Here is a 17,614-nt window from a genome sequence, read left to right on the forward strand (position 1 = left end):
TAAGAGCCTTGCCCAAGGTCACAAAGGTACTAAATAGAGCCACCTGGACAAAATGCAGGCAATGGGAATCCAGGTAGTCTGATTCTAGGCCCCCACTTCCACTTTCTCTCTCCTCCCTGGGAACAAGACTTCCAGAAAAGCCCAAGCATTTAATCCACGTTGGACATCTCTGAACCCAAGGCTCTCAGCTGGAAGCTCTCAGCATCTAAGGCTCCCACTCATCTTGGGAGTGATCAGCCCTCACTGTGACCTACCCCCATCCTCTCAGCTGCACACTCCCTGTCTCCTGAAAGGAGCTTAGTTCCCACATTTCTCTCTCACCTCCTAAACTGCCCAAAAGAGGGGTGAAAGGTACCTGGGGGCCGCAGAGCTTTGGTCAGCCCAGGAAGGAGGCAGGGCAATGGAAATTTCCCCTTTACTCAAGATAAAGGGAAGGAGAAGGGCTGGGGAAGCTCACCTCTAAAGCCAGGCTCAATTTTAGCAATTCATGGCATCCAGCACGGCAGGGACCAAACGCTCCAAGTGCTCCAGGGCTGGGGGCAGAAAGAAAATAACCACTGAGCCGGGCACCCTGCCCTGACTGATCTCTTTTCAGGGAAAGTCCACAGGGGCCTCTACAAGAACTCTCTCCCCGCCACAAGGTTGCACCCTCCACCATGTCCTCAGACCCCTTAGGGAAATCAGAAGCAAAATTCCGCCTCAAAAATGTCAGCTCTTCACTAGACCCCTGCTCACATATCCCTGTTCTTGGAGAGCCCTCTTCCTGGAGGGCTCCAGCCACCGCACCTGGCCGTGACACAGCCCCTGCCGCTGACCCCGGGCAGGTTGTGACCCCTCTCGGGCCTCGGTTTCTCCTCAGGTTAGAGGCCCAGGCGGAGCGTCTGGGCGGGCTGCCCCGCGCTGGCTTCCCGAGGCTGCTCACGTGCGCCGCGGTGGCTGGCCTCGCCCTTAAAGCGCCCGCTGCAGGCAAAACTTTGGCACTCGGGGGGCGCGGGAAGACGTGGAGTCTGAGGGGCCTGCGCGGGAAGGACGGGACGCTACCTCCACTCTCGGCTTCCAGCCCCTGCTCACCCTCTCCTCGCCTATTTACCCAGCCCTTTTCTTTTCAGCCACGACCTCACGGGGTCCCAGGCACCTCTGCAACTTAAAGGAAGTTAAAAGTTTGCAGCCAACGCTTCGAGGCGCGGCCTCAGGAGACGGGGGCGGAGTTAAAGTACGGTTCTAGCCTCAGTCTTCGTGCTCCCCACCCCCTCGCCCTCCCTGGCTCCCTTGCCTCCGGGCGTGCCCTGCACCCGTGACCGAGGCAGAGGGTGATCCGGGATAGTAGGCTGGTCCAAGGTCGCGTTCGGGCCCTTGGACCGGCCGGGGCGAGCTGTGGCCGAGACGAGATGCAAAGAGCGGCTGGGCCGCGGGGGGTCACGGTGGGACGCGGGAGGCCCTGAGGTTGCGCCCGGGCGGACGGAGGTCCCAGGAGCTCGGCGCGCGTGGAGCCGCCCCAGCGTGAAGACCTCCCCGGCCCGGCCCTCACCTCAGCTGCCGCCCGCCGCGGACGCCGATCAGCGCACGCGGCTCGGGGCTCAGCGGCGGAGCCTGCGCGCGCCCGCCGCACACGCTCGCTCCGCCCCCTCTCGCGGCGGGACGTGGCCGTGGCCGTGGGCGCGTGCGCGCGGGACCCGATGGGCAGAGGCCTGCCCCGCCCCGTATCCAGGGCAACAAACGTGAGCCTGTTAGGGGCCGAGCCTGTCAGGGGCCGAGCCCGCCCCGTACCTTCGTGCCTCCCACAAACTACTGGGTTGCAGATGGTGATTTAGGAACAACCTCTTAACTTCTGGGTTGTCGAGAGCACCCCAGGCATGAGGGGAAGTAGAGAGGCAGTGTGGGGTCCCGGAAGGCGGCACCGGAGAGGATCGTTTGAAGAGGCTTGGGAAGTGCAGCACGGCAGTAAAAGCCTGGCATTTGTACCACCCTAGTTACTGCTACTTTCTCTCACTGAGGCTTCGCGACAGACCTGGGAACCGGGCAAGGCATGGCCACTTGCTCCCGTTTTACAGCTGAGGCTCAGGGAAGAAGCGGGATCCAATCTCCGGACAGCACAAATATCAGCTTCCTACCTCCAACACTCCACCCTTACCTCCCCCTTCCCCCCCCCTCAAACGGAGCACAGGGGTGATCATTCATCCATCCAACATTTATTGAGTACCGCTTCCTGCTAGTACAGTTCTAGGGGCTGCGGATACCAAGTGAACAAAACCAAGGCCCCGCCCTCCTGGAGCTCACCGGGGAAACGCCCCCCTTCCAGGCTCCTCCCTCAGTGCCCTAGACGCAGCTGGGGGAGGCAGGTCTGCCCTTCTAGCTTAAGTATTCTAGATAACCCCCCAAGTCAACTGTAAGTTCGTTGAAGACAGGTTCAATCTTCAGCTCGTACTTCTGAGGATCTAGAAACAGCAAAGCACTCTTCTCGGGCCCCAAAGATAAAACCTCGCCCTCTTGAGAGGCCCAGTCTTGCAGTGGAGGGGCTGGGGGAGGTGACAACTATGCTCGTTAAGATTGGCTACAAGACAGGCGGGGCCAAGTGCTACTTTGGTGCTCCTCATATAGAGGATTGATGTTTGGGAGGTGAATCATCTTTTTGTGGATCCCATTACTGTACTAGCAAAGGGCAGACTGGACACACACAGGCACTTATAGCTGGTTTCCTTTCCTTCTGCTTCACATTTGTTCTGCCCACAGGCAGGGAAGATTGAACCTCACCCACAGGGCTCTGGGCCAACTAGCGGAATGGGTAGCTGACTCCTCAGAGGCACTCAGGGCTGGGCTAGCAGGGTCGTGGCAGTTTTGCTGATGAACATCAGGCACGTGATCAAACCCTTTGGGTGCCCCAGGCAAGAGGACTATACACTTGGAAGCATTTCCTGTGAGACGAGGAAGGGCCAGTACCCTCAGAGACAGACAGCCTCTGTATGGTCAGTTCTGCTTCTCAGAAGCTATGAGCTTCTCCCACGAAACTGTTGTCTGGAGCTGCCCTTTCATAACTTGTCCTGTCTGCTCACTTCCTTTAGCTTGGTTGGGGAACTCCAGAGCCCCACGTCAGAGTTCAGGGTGTGCCTTAGGAGCTTCAGCACCTCTGTGGTGAAAGTAGAGTTGGCCTGTGACTGGGGCTGCAGGCCATCAGCTTCCCAGGCTTCATTGCAGGCTGTTCCCAACAAAGCAAGCCCTGATCTCCACCGGATCCCTGCAAGGCCTCCACTAGCCACCAGGAGGCAGTAGCCCAGGCACTTTCCACTACCCCTTGCAGCAAGTCTGAGCAGAGCTGATCACCTAGCCGTCTGCCTCACCCATGCCCCACTCCCAGTCCTATCTCCCAATAGCACATATTCTCCTCTCATGAGCCCAGACTTGGCCTTTGTCTCCTCCTGCCTTCCTCTGTCCAAAGAATTCCTACAGAAGCACTTTAACTCTCCCTTAGTAAATTCCAGAGAATGTTTCCCCAAACTTGGGAAACTAAAGCATAGACCATCCCCTCCTTCCCTACCTCTTCATGCTCCAAAGCCCTTGTTAGTACTCTGAGGCAGTGGTTAGATCCTCTAATTCAGATGACAAATGGAGAACACACATGCAATGTAAGATGCTCTGCAAACCCTGCCACCAGCCATCTCCCCCCCTCTGAAGGCACTGATGCTGTGCCCAATCCCTGGCCACTCACAGCCTAGTTAGGGCTGCCCCTGCAGGACTTGCCATGACTGAGGGACCAGCTAGCCTCAAGCCACCCTGAGTCAGCTTCGCTGTTTCCTCTAGAGCCAGGAAATGCGGTCCTCTTCAGGTGAGCAAAGGCAGAAAATGCCTAATGAACCCCACTGCATAAAAAGAGCCTGCCAGCAGTCTGCCCTCTGTTCCCACCCCCCCACCTTCACAGGTGCCATCTCAGCATCCAATATGCTCTAAGTTATATCCCTTTCACCACCACCCAGCCAAACAGCTGTTCAGACAATTCCCTGATCAAACAACACTGCCTTCTTCAGTTTAAATTTTATTTTACAAAAAGAGAAATAAACTGATAGGCAGTTATACTGACTTACAATTGTTCTGTTTGCTTTTTTAAAAAAGTGACATGAAACACAAGTAAAAATAAATACGTCATAGAAACAGCCAGTTGCCCAGTCTCTGGGGCAGGAGCACCTGCCCTGCTGAGAGAGGAGGGAAGCTCATGATCACACCAGCAGCTGGAACACCCAGCTACAGATGTTCCTCAAAGCCAGGCGCAGGTCCCAGGCCTCAGGGGGTGTCCTGAAGAAAGAAGATGGAAAACCAAAGCCAGGTGCCAGGTCCCTGGGGCCACCTCATCTCTCCCCCACCCCACTCCTCCTGGCAGCAGTGTGGCCTTAGTGGTTATCCATTGTGACCCCCTCAACCCACCTGGACCCCCTTCCCCGACCCCTCTGGAGAGGGTACAGGAAAGAAACAGTCTTGGGCGGGCTGAGGGGATTCTTCGGGTGAGTCCCCAGCCCACCCTGAGTAACACAACCAGATAACAATTTACACCCACGTGCACAAGGGCATGCGTGTGCACACATACACTCTGTCTCTCTCACACACACACACACACACACACACACACACACACACAAACCTGGGCTGAGCTCTCTTCCAGGGGAGGGCCCTGGGTCAGGTCACAGTATGAGGTCCCCTCTTTTCTGATTATTATCCCAGTAGTGGTAACAGAGAGTACCCAAATCACTCCCAGCCCCCAGCCTTACAGACTCTGCAGCCTGTCTAGCTACCTCTCTCCAATGCACTAGATTACTATATCAAATAGACCTCTGAGAGAGGAAAGGAGCAGACTAAGGTCCCTGAAGAGCAAAGAAGTTGGACACTGCCTGCTCAGGAAGTTCATCGTAAGACTCGGGTATTCATAAAAGGCCTAGGGCCAAGCCAGTGGCACAGAACAGACATTAAGGGGTCACAGTGGAATACACAGGACAGCAGAGAAGAGTCAGTAGGAGGGAAATAGAGTCTGAAGGTGACTGATGGAGAGCATAACCTTCTCAGGCAGACCTTGAGGTGTGGATTTCTTGGGAACAGTCAGCAGAGGGCCAGAAAGTCTCTTGGGGAACTAATGGGGGAAGGAGCTCTTCTCTCAGGAGTTTTGATGGGGGAAGAGTCACTGAGTTGGGTGCATAGGAGGCCATGGCTCAGAAAGGAGAGACTGGTCTTCTGTGGAATCACAGGGAACTGGGAAGCACAAGGGGGTCATGGCCAGGAACACTAGGAACAAGGAATGTAAAGCCCCAGAAGACCTTCCCCATGGGATGAGGACTCAGTTCCAGAGCAATGCCAGGTATGAACAGACAAGCAGAGAGCCTTGCTCTGCTGAGTGCTTTGGGAGTGACAGTCCTACCCAGACGGCTAAAGTTTGGTTGAGTGTTTCAACCTATCAGCAAAATATTACCCCAACGATTTGCTTCATGTCCTGGAGTGGGAAATTTTCATATTTAGTTGTGAATCACAAGTATATAGTGATTCCACACACTAATTCCTAGGGAATAGAGTTCCAAGGACCAGAGACATCCTTAAGTCAAAAGATGCTTAAGAAGCATAACCCAAGGGGGTGAAAACTTTGCAGATATCTAATCTGAAGAAAAATATCTGGATCCAACATGGTTCACTTACTTTCTCAATTAAATGGCTAATCTGTCTCTGTTGAATTTTTATCTACAAAGGTACTGAGAAAAGGGAATAAAGCATTATTACAAATGGTAATCCTGAATTATTAAATTGTACTATATTCCCTAGGCTGAGGATTTAGGCTAAACCAGACAGATGGGGCTTGAAAGGCCCTTGAAAACATTCTATGGAAGACAGTAGCGAGGCAAGATACCTAGACCTGATCTTCTGCCCTCCCCCTTATCACCATCCTTCCCTTACTCAGGCCTGGACGGTGCGTGGACATCAACACCAAGTGTTTCTGATCAAAGGAACTGTAAAACATGGTTCTTGGGCTCTGAGACATTTCCTGCTACCCTCACACATATGCTTATGTTTGGTGTGCATGCACGCTTGCCTACCAGCACACAGAAAGAGACGACAGAAAAGTCAAAGTATTTTCAGGTTCAATAAAAAAAAAACAACAACGAAACAAACCATGGAACCAGTAGCACTCTTAATTTCCCATGATCCCAGCCCTACCCCCTTACACAATATAAGCTGCACATATCAAAGAAAATCTTGTCTAGCCAGGTCAGCCTCCCAAAACTATGGCCTCTCCTGAGTTGAAGCAAGACCCAGCCCATGGAACCACTGGGTAGAGAGCAGGCACATGCTGCCACTCAGAACACCCATTACTTCCCGGTACCTTCAAAAGCCCATCCCTCCAGTGACTGGTTTTGGTTCCTTGCGGGGATAGTTTCTGGATTCTCAGAGCTTGCTGCTGTGATTTCCTAGAGGTGAACATAGAAATATCCCTCCTTCCACACACACACACACACACACACACACACACACAATTTCTGGGATCCCAGTGCTCCGGAGCCTTAGAGGCATCAGTTGTAACCCAGGTTGTGAGTGTGCTCTGCAAATCAGAGATCCAGGCTAGCTTACTCCCATTAACCAGCCTCAACCTGAGAGCCCACTCTAACTGAGTCCCTTCATCATTCATTCTTGGGATGCATCTGAAAGAGAAAGCACTGGTTGGAACTGCTGTTTTTAAATTATTAAAATAATTTGCATAGCTAAATTGTAGGTCTAAGGCTTCTATAAGTAGGAGAGTTAAATGTCTGACAGGGTGCTTATGAAAATACAGAAAGCAAGCTCCCTAAGTTCCACTTTTGGTGTAACTGAACAGTGCGCGCGCACACACACACACACACACCCATCCATCAGCCATCTCCTTGTCTCTTCTCTGGGGATAATATGCCAGAGTGTGCTAAGACTCCCCAACAATGGAAACAGGCTGGTCAGAAGAGTTGCAGAAGCAAGCAGATACTACTAGGGGTGAGCTGGCTAAGTTGCCTCCAGGGCTTGGCAGAGGCAGGTGCAGCAGCTGCCCAGTGAGGAGGGACCCATGGGTAGGTGGTAAAGCTCTAAAGCCAGACAGGGTTTGTTCATCATAAAGAACTGCCCAGCAAGGTCTTAGCAGCAGGGGGGAAAAAGGCAATATGAAGACAACCAGTGTTTATGCTTAACGCCTAGATGCCCCCTCGCCCCTGGCGGAGACCCAGAATGACTGATGTATTCTTTTAAGACGATTTAAGTCTCCTACAGAGGAAGGGCTCCTCCATGTTCCTTCAAAGAGGATGGAGGTAGCAGACACCAGGCCCACAATGATCATCCGATAGGTTGAGGAAGCCAAGACATTTCCCAATAGGAAATCAACAGTCTGTTCCCTCAACCCAGCAGCCACCTATACACAGCTTCACTAGTCAGCATAGAGAGCCTGTCCCTAAGGTCATCCCAGGAGGACACAGCTCCAAATTTGGGGTCACTTACTTCCCAATTGCAAACTCCATGATCCTAAATTTCAAGCACTGTGGAATGAGTCTCACCATCACTAACTATCCAGTCACAGGATTCCCTGATCTTCCTGAGGGGCCATTTCCTGAAAACATAGTTGTTTAGTGTAAACCTTGGTCAAGCCTAACTTTCTTTCCTTGGTCAATTCACCATCTACCCAGGATTTATTCACCAGCAGCTATGGGGTCTGAGATATCTTAAAATTTCCCTTCCCATCTCCTACCCTCCTTACCCTAACCTCCCCTCCCACCCCCCCAAAAAAGAACCAAGACACATGAAAAGTCCAAATAATAAATAATTGCCCTTAAGAAATAAATTAACATGGAGCTCTCTAATGGTGAAGGAAAAGGAAAGGCCACCAGAACAGGAAGCTGGGGGCTCAGTTCCAATCTTGTGAAGAATGTTTTTTCTGGCCACAACTCCATGACCTCCCACTCACACACTGCAATGCTTCTCCCTCCCAGTCTCTGCACACAGACAATCTCACACCCCAGAAAGGGAGATCTGCTCAGAGACAGCCACTGGGGAAAGAGACACAGATTGGTAATGCCCATTTTCTCTAATAATTTCCCCCAAATTTTAAAACAAGTCTGGCTCTGATAACCAGGGACGTGGGTTAGCTGGGCCTTGTCTTCACCCAAGTAGAAGGAAACTTGTGGTTTCCATGGCTCTTCTCCTGGGCTCACCCTGATGTTCATACTAATAGTTGCCATGAACCACCACACTCTGATTTCCATTTTACAAAAGATAAATTCATTTCTTAGTTTCCCCTTTAGTCCCTCCCTCCCTCCCTTCCCACCCGCCTTCACCCCTGCTCTGTTACATACATGTAAGTACAAACATAAACACACACACACAGGCACACACACACATACCTGGTCTGCTTCTTTCCCACCCCCTAAAAGGATTCCACTTCACGTGGAATCTCAGTCTGCCTACCCTTCTTCTCTTACCCTCCCTCCCTCCCCTTCCCTCTCCAGGCCAAGCTAAATCACCCAGTAAGGCAGCTCTCTCGGGAGAGAATGTTCCCAAAGACAGAAATGGGATGTGAGCATCTACCCTCAGATGGGCAAGCAAGCAAGCAGACAGCATAAGCAAGGCAGGCAGGAAGAGAGGCAGACTGCCCTGCCTCTCCATTCCTGTTTTAGGTCCCTGATTTCCCACTATTGCTGCTCTGTTGGATTATTTTTGCCTCTTTTGTTAAACAGCAACAGAGCCCTGCCACCTATGGTCAACCACCCTTCTTTGTCCTCTTCCTTTTCCCTCCTGCCAAGTGCCCTATTCTCAGAAAGCCCAGATTGCTGCCTTCCATCTTGGTGGGCAACCTGCTGGGGCCCCGAGTGAGCTGCAGAGGGGCTCCCCAGCTATTTCCCAGTGACCTCTATTACATCATCGTCCTTATCCTCATCATCATTGGAGCTGAACCCCACCTCAGCAACCTCATGAGAGTCAAATGGAGGCACCTGGGACCGGAGAAGGCCGCCAGCTGGGTAGCCTGCATGTGGGGATATGTAGCCTGGGTAGACAGACATGCCCCGTGAAAGGTTGCTGGGCAAGACGGGGGAAGGAAAAGGCGCAAACATCCTCGGCTCGGACAGGAGTGGCTGTGAGAATGGGAGTGAGTAGCTGGGTAGTATCCCTGGTACAGAGGGGTTGAGCATGAAGGAGGGGTTGCTGGCAGTGACTGAGGTAGCCGTGGAAGAGGAACTGACGGGGCCTGCTGGCACCAGAGGGTCAGTAGTCACTGGAAACACCAGGCGGGCATCTGCCAGCAAATTGGACAGCTGGTAGTAGGAGGGGGTACTGCCCATAAACAGGGAATTCTCCCCAGCCTGGGAGGTGAAGGGTGGGGTGAGGTTATGGTTTAAGGAGACGGGTGGCATGGCAAACCCGCCAGAAACTGGATACCCGTGTTCATACGGCTGCACGGGGGCTGGCAGATGGCCCTTCCTGGACCGCCGGCGGACTGACTCCTGGGCAGCAGGTGGTGTGGCCAACTTTCGCTTGTGGCCCCTTAAGTCCAACACTGGGTGCCTGTCACCACAGGGCTGGCCGGTCACCAAGAGGGAACTATTGAGGCAATGACCCCCATGTCTAGGTTCAGTCCCAAGAGCTGTCCCAGGAACAGCACTGCTGTCCACAAGTTGAGCTGGGGGGCCAGGCAGGGCAGCATTGGAGCTTGGGGAGCTCTGACGGGATTCCCGGGCAGCAGCCACATCTGCATACTGCTGGAGCTCACTGATGATCTCCGGGCTGTCTGGAGAGACAGGCCTGGCCAGCCCCTCAGGGTCGGGGGCTTTGGGTGATGAGGCACTGTGTCTGCCGTTGCTTGTAGACTCGAGAGAAGGCCCCTGGGAACCTGGGGACGAAATGTAGGTAACTGAGAACCAGAATGGTCAGGGAGAGAAGGCGGGTGTAAGACAAGATTCCATTAAAAAAAAAATCCTGTCCTGTGGTCCCCCAAATTCAAATAGTTTGATGTGCAAACAACATCACCCAGTCAATTTTTCCCAATCATAAAGAAAGAAGTCCTTTGATCTAGGAAACAAGTCTATCCATGCAAAGACATGTAACTTCTCTGTACCCCAGTTCCCTGTAAAACTCCACCAAGGTGGATCCTATGAAATAAAGGATATGAAATGCTGAAAGATATTCTTTTAGTCACACTCCTTCTGGGGGCAAAGATGGTCAGTGACCAGGATGGGAGAAAAGAGGAAAATGAAGTTCAAAAAGCAGTCCATCCTGGTTAAAAACAAAACAAAATCCATGGCCATGAAAGTGAATGGGGCAACTGGGAAATCTGAAAATGGCCTGACTAGTAGGGAATATTATGGGATTGTTAACTTTTTTTAGTGCGATAATGGTTTTGTGACTAGGAGGAGTATGTCCTTAATCTTAGCAAATGTGTGCTGAAATATTTAGGGATGAAATGACATGATGTCTTCAACTTACAAATAGTTCAAATAATAGGAAGGAGGAGAGAGAAGAAAGTTTATGAGAATGATAACAGTCATTGGATCTAGCTGTAGGATACATGGGTGCTCACAGTGCTGTTCTTTCAACTTGTCTGCATGTCTCTCAATTTCCATGATAAAAGCTGGGAACAAGAGCAATCTAGCTCTCATACCCTCATACCTCATGGTGGGAGGATAAGCGAGAACCACTCCCACAGAGGGGACTTTTGCAAGAGTTCCTAACATTGTTAATGTGCCACACATATACTCTTTGATCTGGCAATCCCACTTCTAGGAATTTTTCCTATAGATACACCCATATGACTGTGAACCAGTACTGTAATGGTGGAGCACAACAATCTAGATGTCCAGGGACAGGGAACTCGGTAATGCACTGTATTACACCCATCTAACTGCATCTTGTGCAAACCTTCACTGAGGAACATTTAAAGAAAGGATAAGGAACAAGCACTGAGATACACTAGTGAATGAAGAAAAGATCAAACAGTATATTACAGTAAATTAGCATTTGTTTTAAAAATGCAAAGAAAAGTTATATACATATATACATTTTTTAATATACACAGATACACACGTGCACACATACATATCCCTGTACCATGTATATGTATAGAATATCTTTTAAAACAAAACAAAACAAAACAAAACAACAACAGGAGGGACTTCCCTGGTGGCGCAGTGGTTGGGAATCCGCCTGCCAATGCAGGGAACACGGGTTCGAGCCCTGCTCTGGGAGGATTCCACATGCCACAGAGCAGCTAGGCCTGTGTGCCACAACTGCTGAGCCTGTGCTCTGGAGCCCGAGGGCCACAACTGCTGAGCCTGCATGCCACAACTCCTGGGGCCTGCGCACCGAGCCCGTGCTCTGCAACGGGAGAGGCCACTGCAATGAGGGGCCCATGCACCGTGGCAAGGAGTGGCTCCCGCTTGCTGCAACTAGAGAAAGCCCGCGAGCAGAAACAAAGACCCAACGCAGCCAAAAATAAATAAATAAAAATAAATAAATCTATAAAACAAACAAACAAACCAAACAAAACAGGAGTAGCACCTCCAAGAAGGAGCAACGGATGACTGGAAGTATGAGGGAAGAAAAACTTACTTTTCACTTTACCCCTTCTTGTACCCTTTGAATTGTGAGCCATGCACACATTATCTATTCAAAAAATAAATTAATTACAAACCACCCCCCCCGCAAAAATGCCATGTAGGTCAACAGAAAGTAGAAGCCACTATACCTGAGGCAGCCATCTGACCATCTTCAGGGGCCTTTGGTTTGCCAGTCGCCCGGACAGCAAAGATTCGCCCATCACTGGTACGGATGTATGTCCCTAAGAAGAAACATGAGGAAGACTGTTAGGAGCAGACATGCAATACAGCCAACCCTGGGAAACTCCAGGCCTGGGCACTGTGGGCTCAGAAACAGCTGTAAAACTGGTGTCACATCCTCTCTCAATATCCCTGAAATGAGGAGTGGGATGACTGAGCTGTGGACCCAATATTATTCACTTATTCCACAAACACTGACTGCGTGACTACCATATACCAGACACTGTTCTAGACACTGAAGTACACAAGACAGAAAAGGGCCCTGTCTCACGGAGCTTAACTCTAGAGGGGGAGATAGACAATTATACTAGAAAATATCAGGAAAGGTTAAATGTAATGGAGGAAATAAATAGGGTGCTGTGAAAGACAGTAAATTGGCTCCTTCTGTTCTGGCCCAGGTCCTCTTGATCTGGAAGGAGCCTTATTTCCTCAATAACACCCCTCCCTTGGCAGGAATAATTCAAGATGGCTATTCTATTCCCACACAGCACTAGTCAACCTTTCCTTGGTCTTGAGCATGTCATTTGATCTATCTCTTGGTAGGGCTGCCTCTTGGCCAGAGGTCAAAAAACTTTTTCTTAAAGGGTCAGTGAGTAAATATTTTTGGCTCTGTGAGCCATAAGGTCTCTGTTGCAACTACTCTGCTGCTGTAACATGACAGCTGGGTGTGGCTGTGCTCCAAAGGTCTTTATTTATGGACACTGAAATGTGAATTTCATATCGCTTTCACGTCACAGAATACTATACTTTTGATTTTTTTTTTTTCAACCAATTGAAAATGGTTGAAAATGTAAAACCCATTCTTGGCTCAGAGGTACAGTAACAGGAAGCAGGCATGATCTGGTCCATGGGCCACAGTTTGCATACCCCTGCTCTAGGCCAGGAAGAACCCAGTAAGGGGGCTACATATGACCTTCTCTGGGTGTCATGTATTTCATGGCATCTTTTCCCTGAAACTAAAAGTACTTTAACCCAACAGAGGCTAGGGCAAAATCTCCTTACTAAACAAAGACCCTCGGGGAGCCTCACAGAGCAGAGGCTGACATGAAAGATAGGCTTCAGCTGTGTCCTAACACCATCCAGCCCAGATTTCTCCAGCAATCTCATCTGGAGAACTCCATAAGGAGGCCAGAGGCAGTGGACTTTTCAAATGGCCACACTGGAAAATTCTGTCATGCAACCCAGGTATACTTATTCATCCACCCACTACATTTTCTAATCAGAGACATCCACCCCACTCTAAGCAAGTAGGTAAGATGGCACAACAATAAACAGGTTGGCTTATAACCCATTCCACAGCTCATTCCCTCTGATTCTGGCCTCCCTGTGTGTAGTGTAAGTGCTAGACATTAAGCTTTTGACTGCTCAGACATCCATTTCAAAGACATCCATCTTGGGTAAACAAACTGCCAGCTGTAGGGCACAGCTACTAGCTAAACTACTAGGTAAGGAACCAGGCTGCTCCCTCCCTTGAAAAGTTCCTTTTTAGAAAGCCTGAGGTAACCTAGGTAACTAACCCTTGAGTGAGCTCGCTCTTCCCTTCCCACACACTAATTCCCATTCTTGTTTTAAATTCACCAATAAAGGGACTTCCCTGGTGGTTCAGTGGTTAGGACTCTGTGCTTCCACTGCAGGGGGAACAAGTTTGATCCCTGGTTGCGGAATTAAGATCCCACGAGCTGCACGGCGTGGCCAAAAATATAAATAAATTCACCAGTAAAGATTGAACCTGCGAAACCCTAGCCACCCCACTCTTGGACCCTAATAAAGACAGAGACCCAGGTCCACAATCTCTTTCTCTCTCTCTCTCCCCACAACCTTCCTGTGTGGCCCTTGAGTGTGCCATGTACCCTACAGGACCTGTGAGTAGTAAACCTTGTTTTTTCAAAGTTCCTTGATGATTGTTGCTGAGGTGCATCTTGCAATCATAATAAGAACAACAAGGGCTGGTCTAGCCACAACACTGGCTCTGGGGAAATGTATGTGGGGGCTTGCCACAAGTACTACAGGACTGGATGAGTGCCCCAGGCATTCCTAGCCGATACTATCGATAGGCTGAGACCAATACAAAACACTGTGTGTATCCAAACCCACTCCAAGATTCTCCATAAAAATGATGGCAAAATATAGGAATGCAGGGACCCTAACTCCTTTCTTTTAAGCCACTGACAGATATCCTTTGAGCCCACCCCAACTCGGCTAAGCTCCTAGAAATGTCATTTTCTCATGTTTCCCCCACGTGTTACACTCCTATAGGATGATTCCTATCTTCTCTCTAGCTCAAACCATATGTATTTATTTTGCTTGCCAGCCCACCACTTTCAACCAAAGGTAGAGAATAAGCCCTTTGGTCAGGCTCTCACCTTTTGTCCCACGGATGATGTGGATGCTCTCACCAGCATTAATTCTTGCCTGTACGTCTGTGGAGCTGTTGAGTCCAGGAATAACAATATCTAGTGGAGACAACAGACCTCAGATTTAGATTACATGGGGCCTGACTGAAGGAGGGAAATAAAATGCAAAGTCCACATCCACCCCTGTTCCTCAATGGTTTCCCTAAAGCGTCTCAGTGGAGCAGAGGTCAGAACCAAGGAAGTTTTGAAACCAGCAGGGCCTCTCACAACTGTCTAAACAAAGAATACTGTGAAAACAAGAAACTTTTTAGAAATCTGATCATCTTTCTGATCAATTTTCCTTGATTTAATTTAAAAATCATAGAGTTTTTGGTTTAGAAAAAGTTTCAGTTCAAATGTTTATTTCTATTTTTGTTTCTCCCTCCCTAAGCTATTTGCATGTATCTGCTGCTCCTGTCACTATGAAGAGAAAGAGCATTTTCAAGAATCAGCAGAGAAACAGGATTATGAGAGGCTCTCTCTTTTTTTTGGCTGTGCCGCAGGGCATGTGGGATCTTAGTTCCCCGACCAGGGATTGAAACCACACCCCCTGCAGTGGAAGCGTGGAGTTTTAACCACTGGACCACCAGGGAAGTCCTGAGAGCCTCTCTCTTTGTTTTTAATTTGTTTCAAATTTTTTTCTTTTTTTTACAATGAACAGCTATTATTTTCATACTCAAAAAAACCAATTAAGATGTTTTCATGAAAATGTATTATGAGTATTTCTAGATAACAAGATGAAAAACAGCATCATGAAATGCTTTCCTTCCCAATTACCCTGAACCACAGAATCAATTGCAGGGACGGATGGGCTGCCCAACTCCTACCACTGGCCCATCATGCTCGATCTACATTAAACTTACAAAGAAAGAAGCAAGCGACATTTAGGTCTTTTAACTAAAGAGGTTGAGAGCTGTCCTTCATACCCACCTGACCCTACAAGTCAGGCAGGACTCAACACATTCACACCTCTCTCTGAAGACCAACCCTATGTCCAGTGACATTTCCACAATCTCTGCAGTGTTCAGAGTCCATCCCACCCACCACATTCAAGAAAACCCAGTTCCGTGTTGCTCTTCTTAAGACATTTCATTAGAATGCAAATTCTTCAAGATCAGGGACTGCTGCCTTCTCTATTTTTACCTAGAGTGCCAATGTAGTATGGCCTAGAATGCAAACATTGTTTAATAAATACTTCCTGAATGAACAAAGTAATTTTAAAAGGGACAGCACCCTGGAAGAGAACTCAGGAGCTCCCAACCTGTTGTGGTGACCACCTTCTGCACAAGGACTCCCGCACGTTGCAGGTAGTTGATTGGGAAGTTCATAGCTGGATTTGTGCTGGAGGCAGAGCTTACACTACCTCCCAGTGGGACATGCCGTGGCATCATGGGGATTGGGGTGGACTGTACAGGACGAACACTGGCCACAGGCTTCTCATCACTCTTCAGTGTTGGCTGCCTAGGAGAGAAAGAGAAGCACACTAAGGAAGTTTGGCAGAACAGCCCTTACTTATCTTTCTGCAAAGACTGCTGAGCCTCTCCAGACTTCCCCATTCTACAGCCTCAGATGCTGCTGAGAGAAGGATCAAAAGAACCTGCAGGGTATGGTAAATTCAAAAGGAGACTAGAGGCAGGGCTGAGACAGAGAGGAGACAGAGACAGCAAGGGATAACGCCTCTCAGAGTCTAAGAAGAATCAATGTCAGTGGAATAATGCCTTTTTGGAAATGTGAGGTGACATCTGCTCCTCTAGAATTTGGACTGTCTACATAAATTAGGAATTCGTCCTTGGAAGGAATTCGTCCTTGGAAGTCAGGTAGAGGCAAAGAGGCATTAAGTGGGGGGGAAGTTCTTCAGAACACGGTGCATACTAATTTGAAGATAGATGGGTGGAATTTTCCCACTAACCCAAGAAAATAGGGCCATGTGACGTCACATGTTCTGGTGGTCTTGAGACTATCTATCCAACTTTAACCATCATTACCCTCTGAAATCTCAAGTTTCAATAAGTAATGCAGACACCTCTCTCTTCTGAATTACTTTTCAATGGACTTCTCCCAGGGCCAATCCCCAAAGTGCCCCTAAAGTCACAGCCACCACAAAAGCAGCAGCAGGCAAAACGCCGTGCACAGAAGTTGGGCTTCTACATGGCACAGAGCCATGGCCAGCCTGAGTACCGGTTGTGCATCTCTTACTACCAAAGTGCCAAAATGTTATCCTGTGGTCAATGATGCATTCCTCACTTTTCACCTTCCTTTCAACTGGATGTTGGTACCTTGAGAAAGCTACTCCTTATTTAAGGTTTCTGAAATAAAGCCCCTGTCTCTAAGCTTTCTGAAGTCTGCATCTTTGGTCTTTAGTTCAGAGAAAGAGAGCCTCTTGGACTGGTATGCTCTTCCTCATCTGACTGAAGACTGGCACATAAAAGAACACACCACTGCTGTTGGAGTAGGTCTGCATGTCTCCTCAGTCACACTGCTCTCAGGTTGCCTTTGGGCAACCCCTGGGGCCCTGTGGATGCCATCATTCCGAGATAGGCCAGGTAGCACGGCAAGCTCACCAGGATCTGGGACCCACTTCCGCAATGCCTGCCCAAGGTGGCTATGCAGGAGCTGGGGGCCCTGCTCAGATGTCAATGGGACTCTTCTCAGGATAAGAAGTCAGAAGGGTAACAGGAATCTAGCCTAAGCCCCATACTCTGCAGGGGCTAAGGCTAGGAATTTGGGCGGAAAGGCCTCCTCACATGTACCCAGACAGGATAAGGAATCAGCAGGATCATGGGATGGCTCATCAAATGCTGTGAGAGGCCAATGCCTCCCACAGGGCCAGAGTTGGGCCAGAAAAGGAGCTGAAATCTCCTCACAGCCCAGCTCATTTGTCACATCTTCCCTCCATATGGCTTTTCTCCTACTGGGTTCAGACTTAGTCCATTCCTGCTATTACAAGGAAAAGCCCAGGAAAGAGATAAAAGGGGTGGAGGACCAGAGAAGAACATACTCAGGCAACAGTATCTTGGAAAATGACACAGAAATAAAGTTTGAAGGCTTTGAAACATGGCAATTTTCTACTTGAAAGCATCTTATACATAAAAAGTAGCAAATTTACTCACCAAAATTTAGTCTTACATAAAATCTTACATGGCTTCAGTTCCTTTAGAAACTCATTTGACAAGTTTATTTTTTTGTAAACATGGAATAGTCAAAAGAAACAATTCTTAAATCTATCCCTCTCAAAATAATTATCTTTAATTCAAGATAATCAAATAATGTAAAAATGCAAACCAGGCAATCAGGAAGCTGATCTGATAAAGGCTATGAGGCACTTTGTCTTGTAATGAGGAAAAAAAACAGAGATAACTATTCTATAATTTCCTACAAAGAGCTTTTCTCCCACCTAGCAATTGGCTTCCATGC

The 17,614-nt window shown here is 49.1% G+C and overlaps 2 protein-coding genes across 5 annotated transcripts in view; both read right to left on the minus strand.

The window, feature by feature from the left end:
- The window catches only part of TEX264 (testis expressed 264, ER-phagy receptor), a 29,226-nt gene extending 27,629 nt beyond the window's left edge, over positions 1-1,597 (minus strand). For both annotated transcript variants that reach the window (XM_082847337.1, XM_082847336.1), the window contains exons 1-2: positions 1,529-1,597; positions 458-533 (exon numbers count right to left, since the gene is read on the minus strand). The gene's annotated coding sequence lies outside the window, so the exon portion shown is untranslated. The remainder of the gene's footprint in view (positions 1-457; positions 534-1,528) is intronic.
- A 7,217-nt stretch (positions 1,598-8,814) lies between these two features.
- The window catches only part of RAD54L2 (RAD54 like 2), an 88,225-nt gene continuing 79,425 nt past the window's right edge, over positions 8,815-17,614 (minus strand). For all 3 annotated transcript variants that reach the window (XM_082848224.1, XM_082848225.1, XM_082848226.1), the window contains 4 exons: positions 15,462-15,661; positions 14,171-14,260; positions 11,717-11,809; positions 8,815-9,865 (listed from right to left, as the gene is read on the minus strand). In XM_082848224.1, coding sequence (XP_082704350.1) covers positions 8,871-9,865; positions 11,717-11,809; positions 14,171-14,260; positions 15,462-15,661 — 1,378 coding nt within the window. In that variant the 3' untranslated portion in view covers positions 8,815-8,870. The remainder of the gene's footprint in view (positions 9,866-11,716; positions 11,810-14,170; positions 14,261-15,461; positions 15,662-17,614) is intronic.

This window comes from Leucopleurus acutus (assembly GCF_964270905.1).
Source record: "Leucopleurus acutus genome assembly, chromosome: 10".
Classification (NCBI taxonomy): domain Eukaryota; kingdom Metazoa; phylum Chordata; class Mammalia; order Artiodactyla; family Delphinidae; genus Leucopleurus; species Leucopleurus acutus.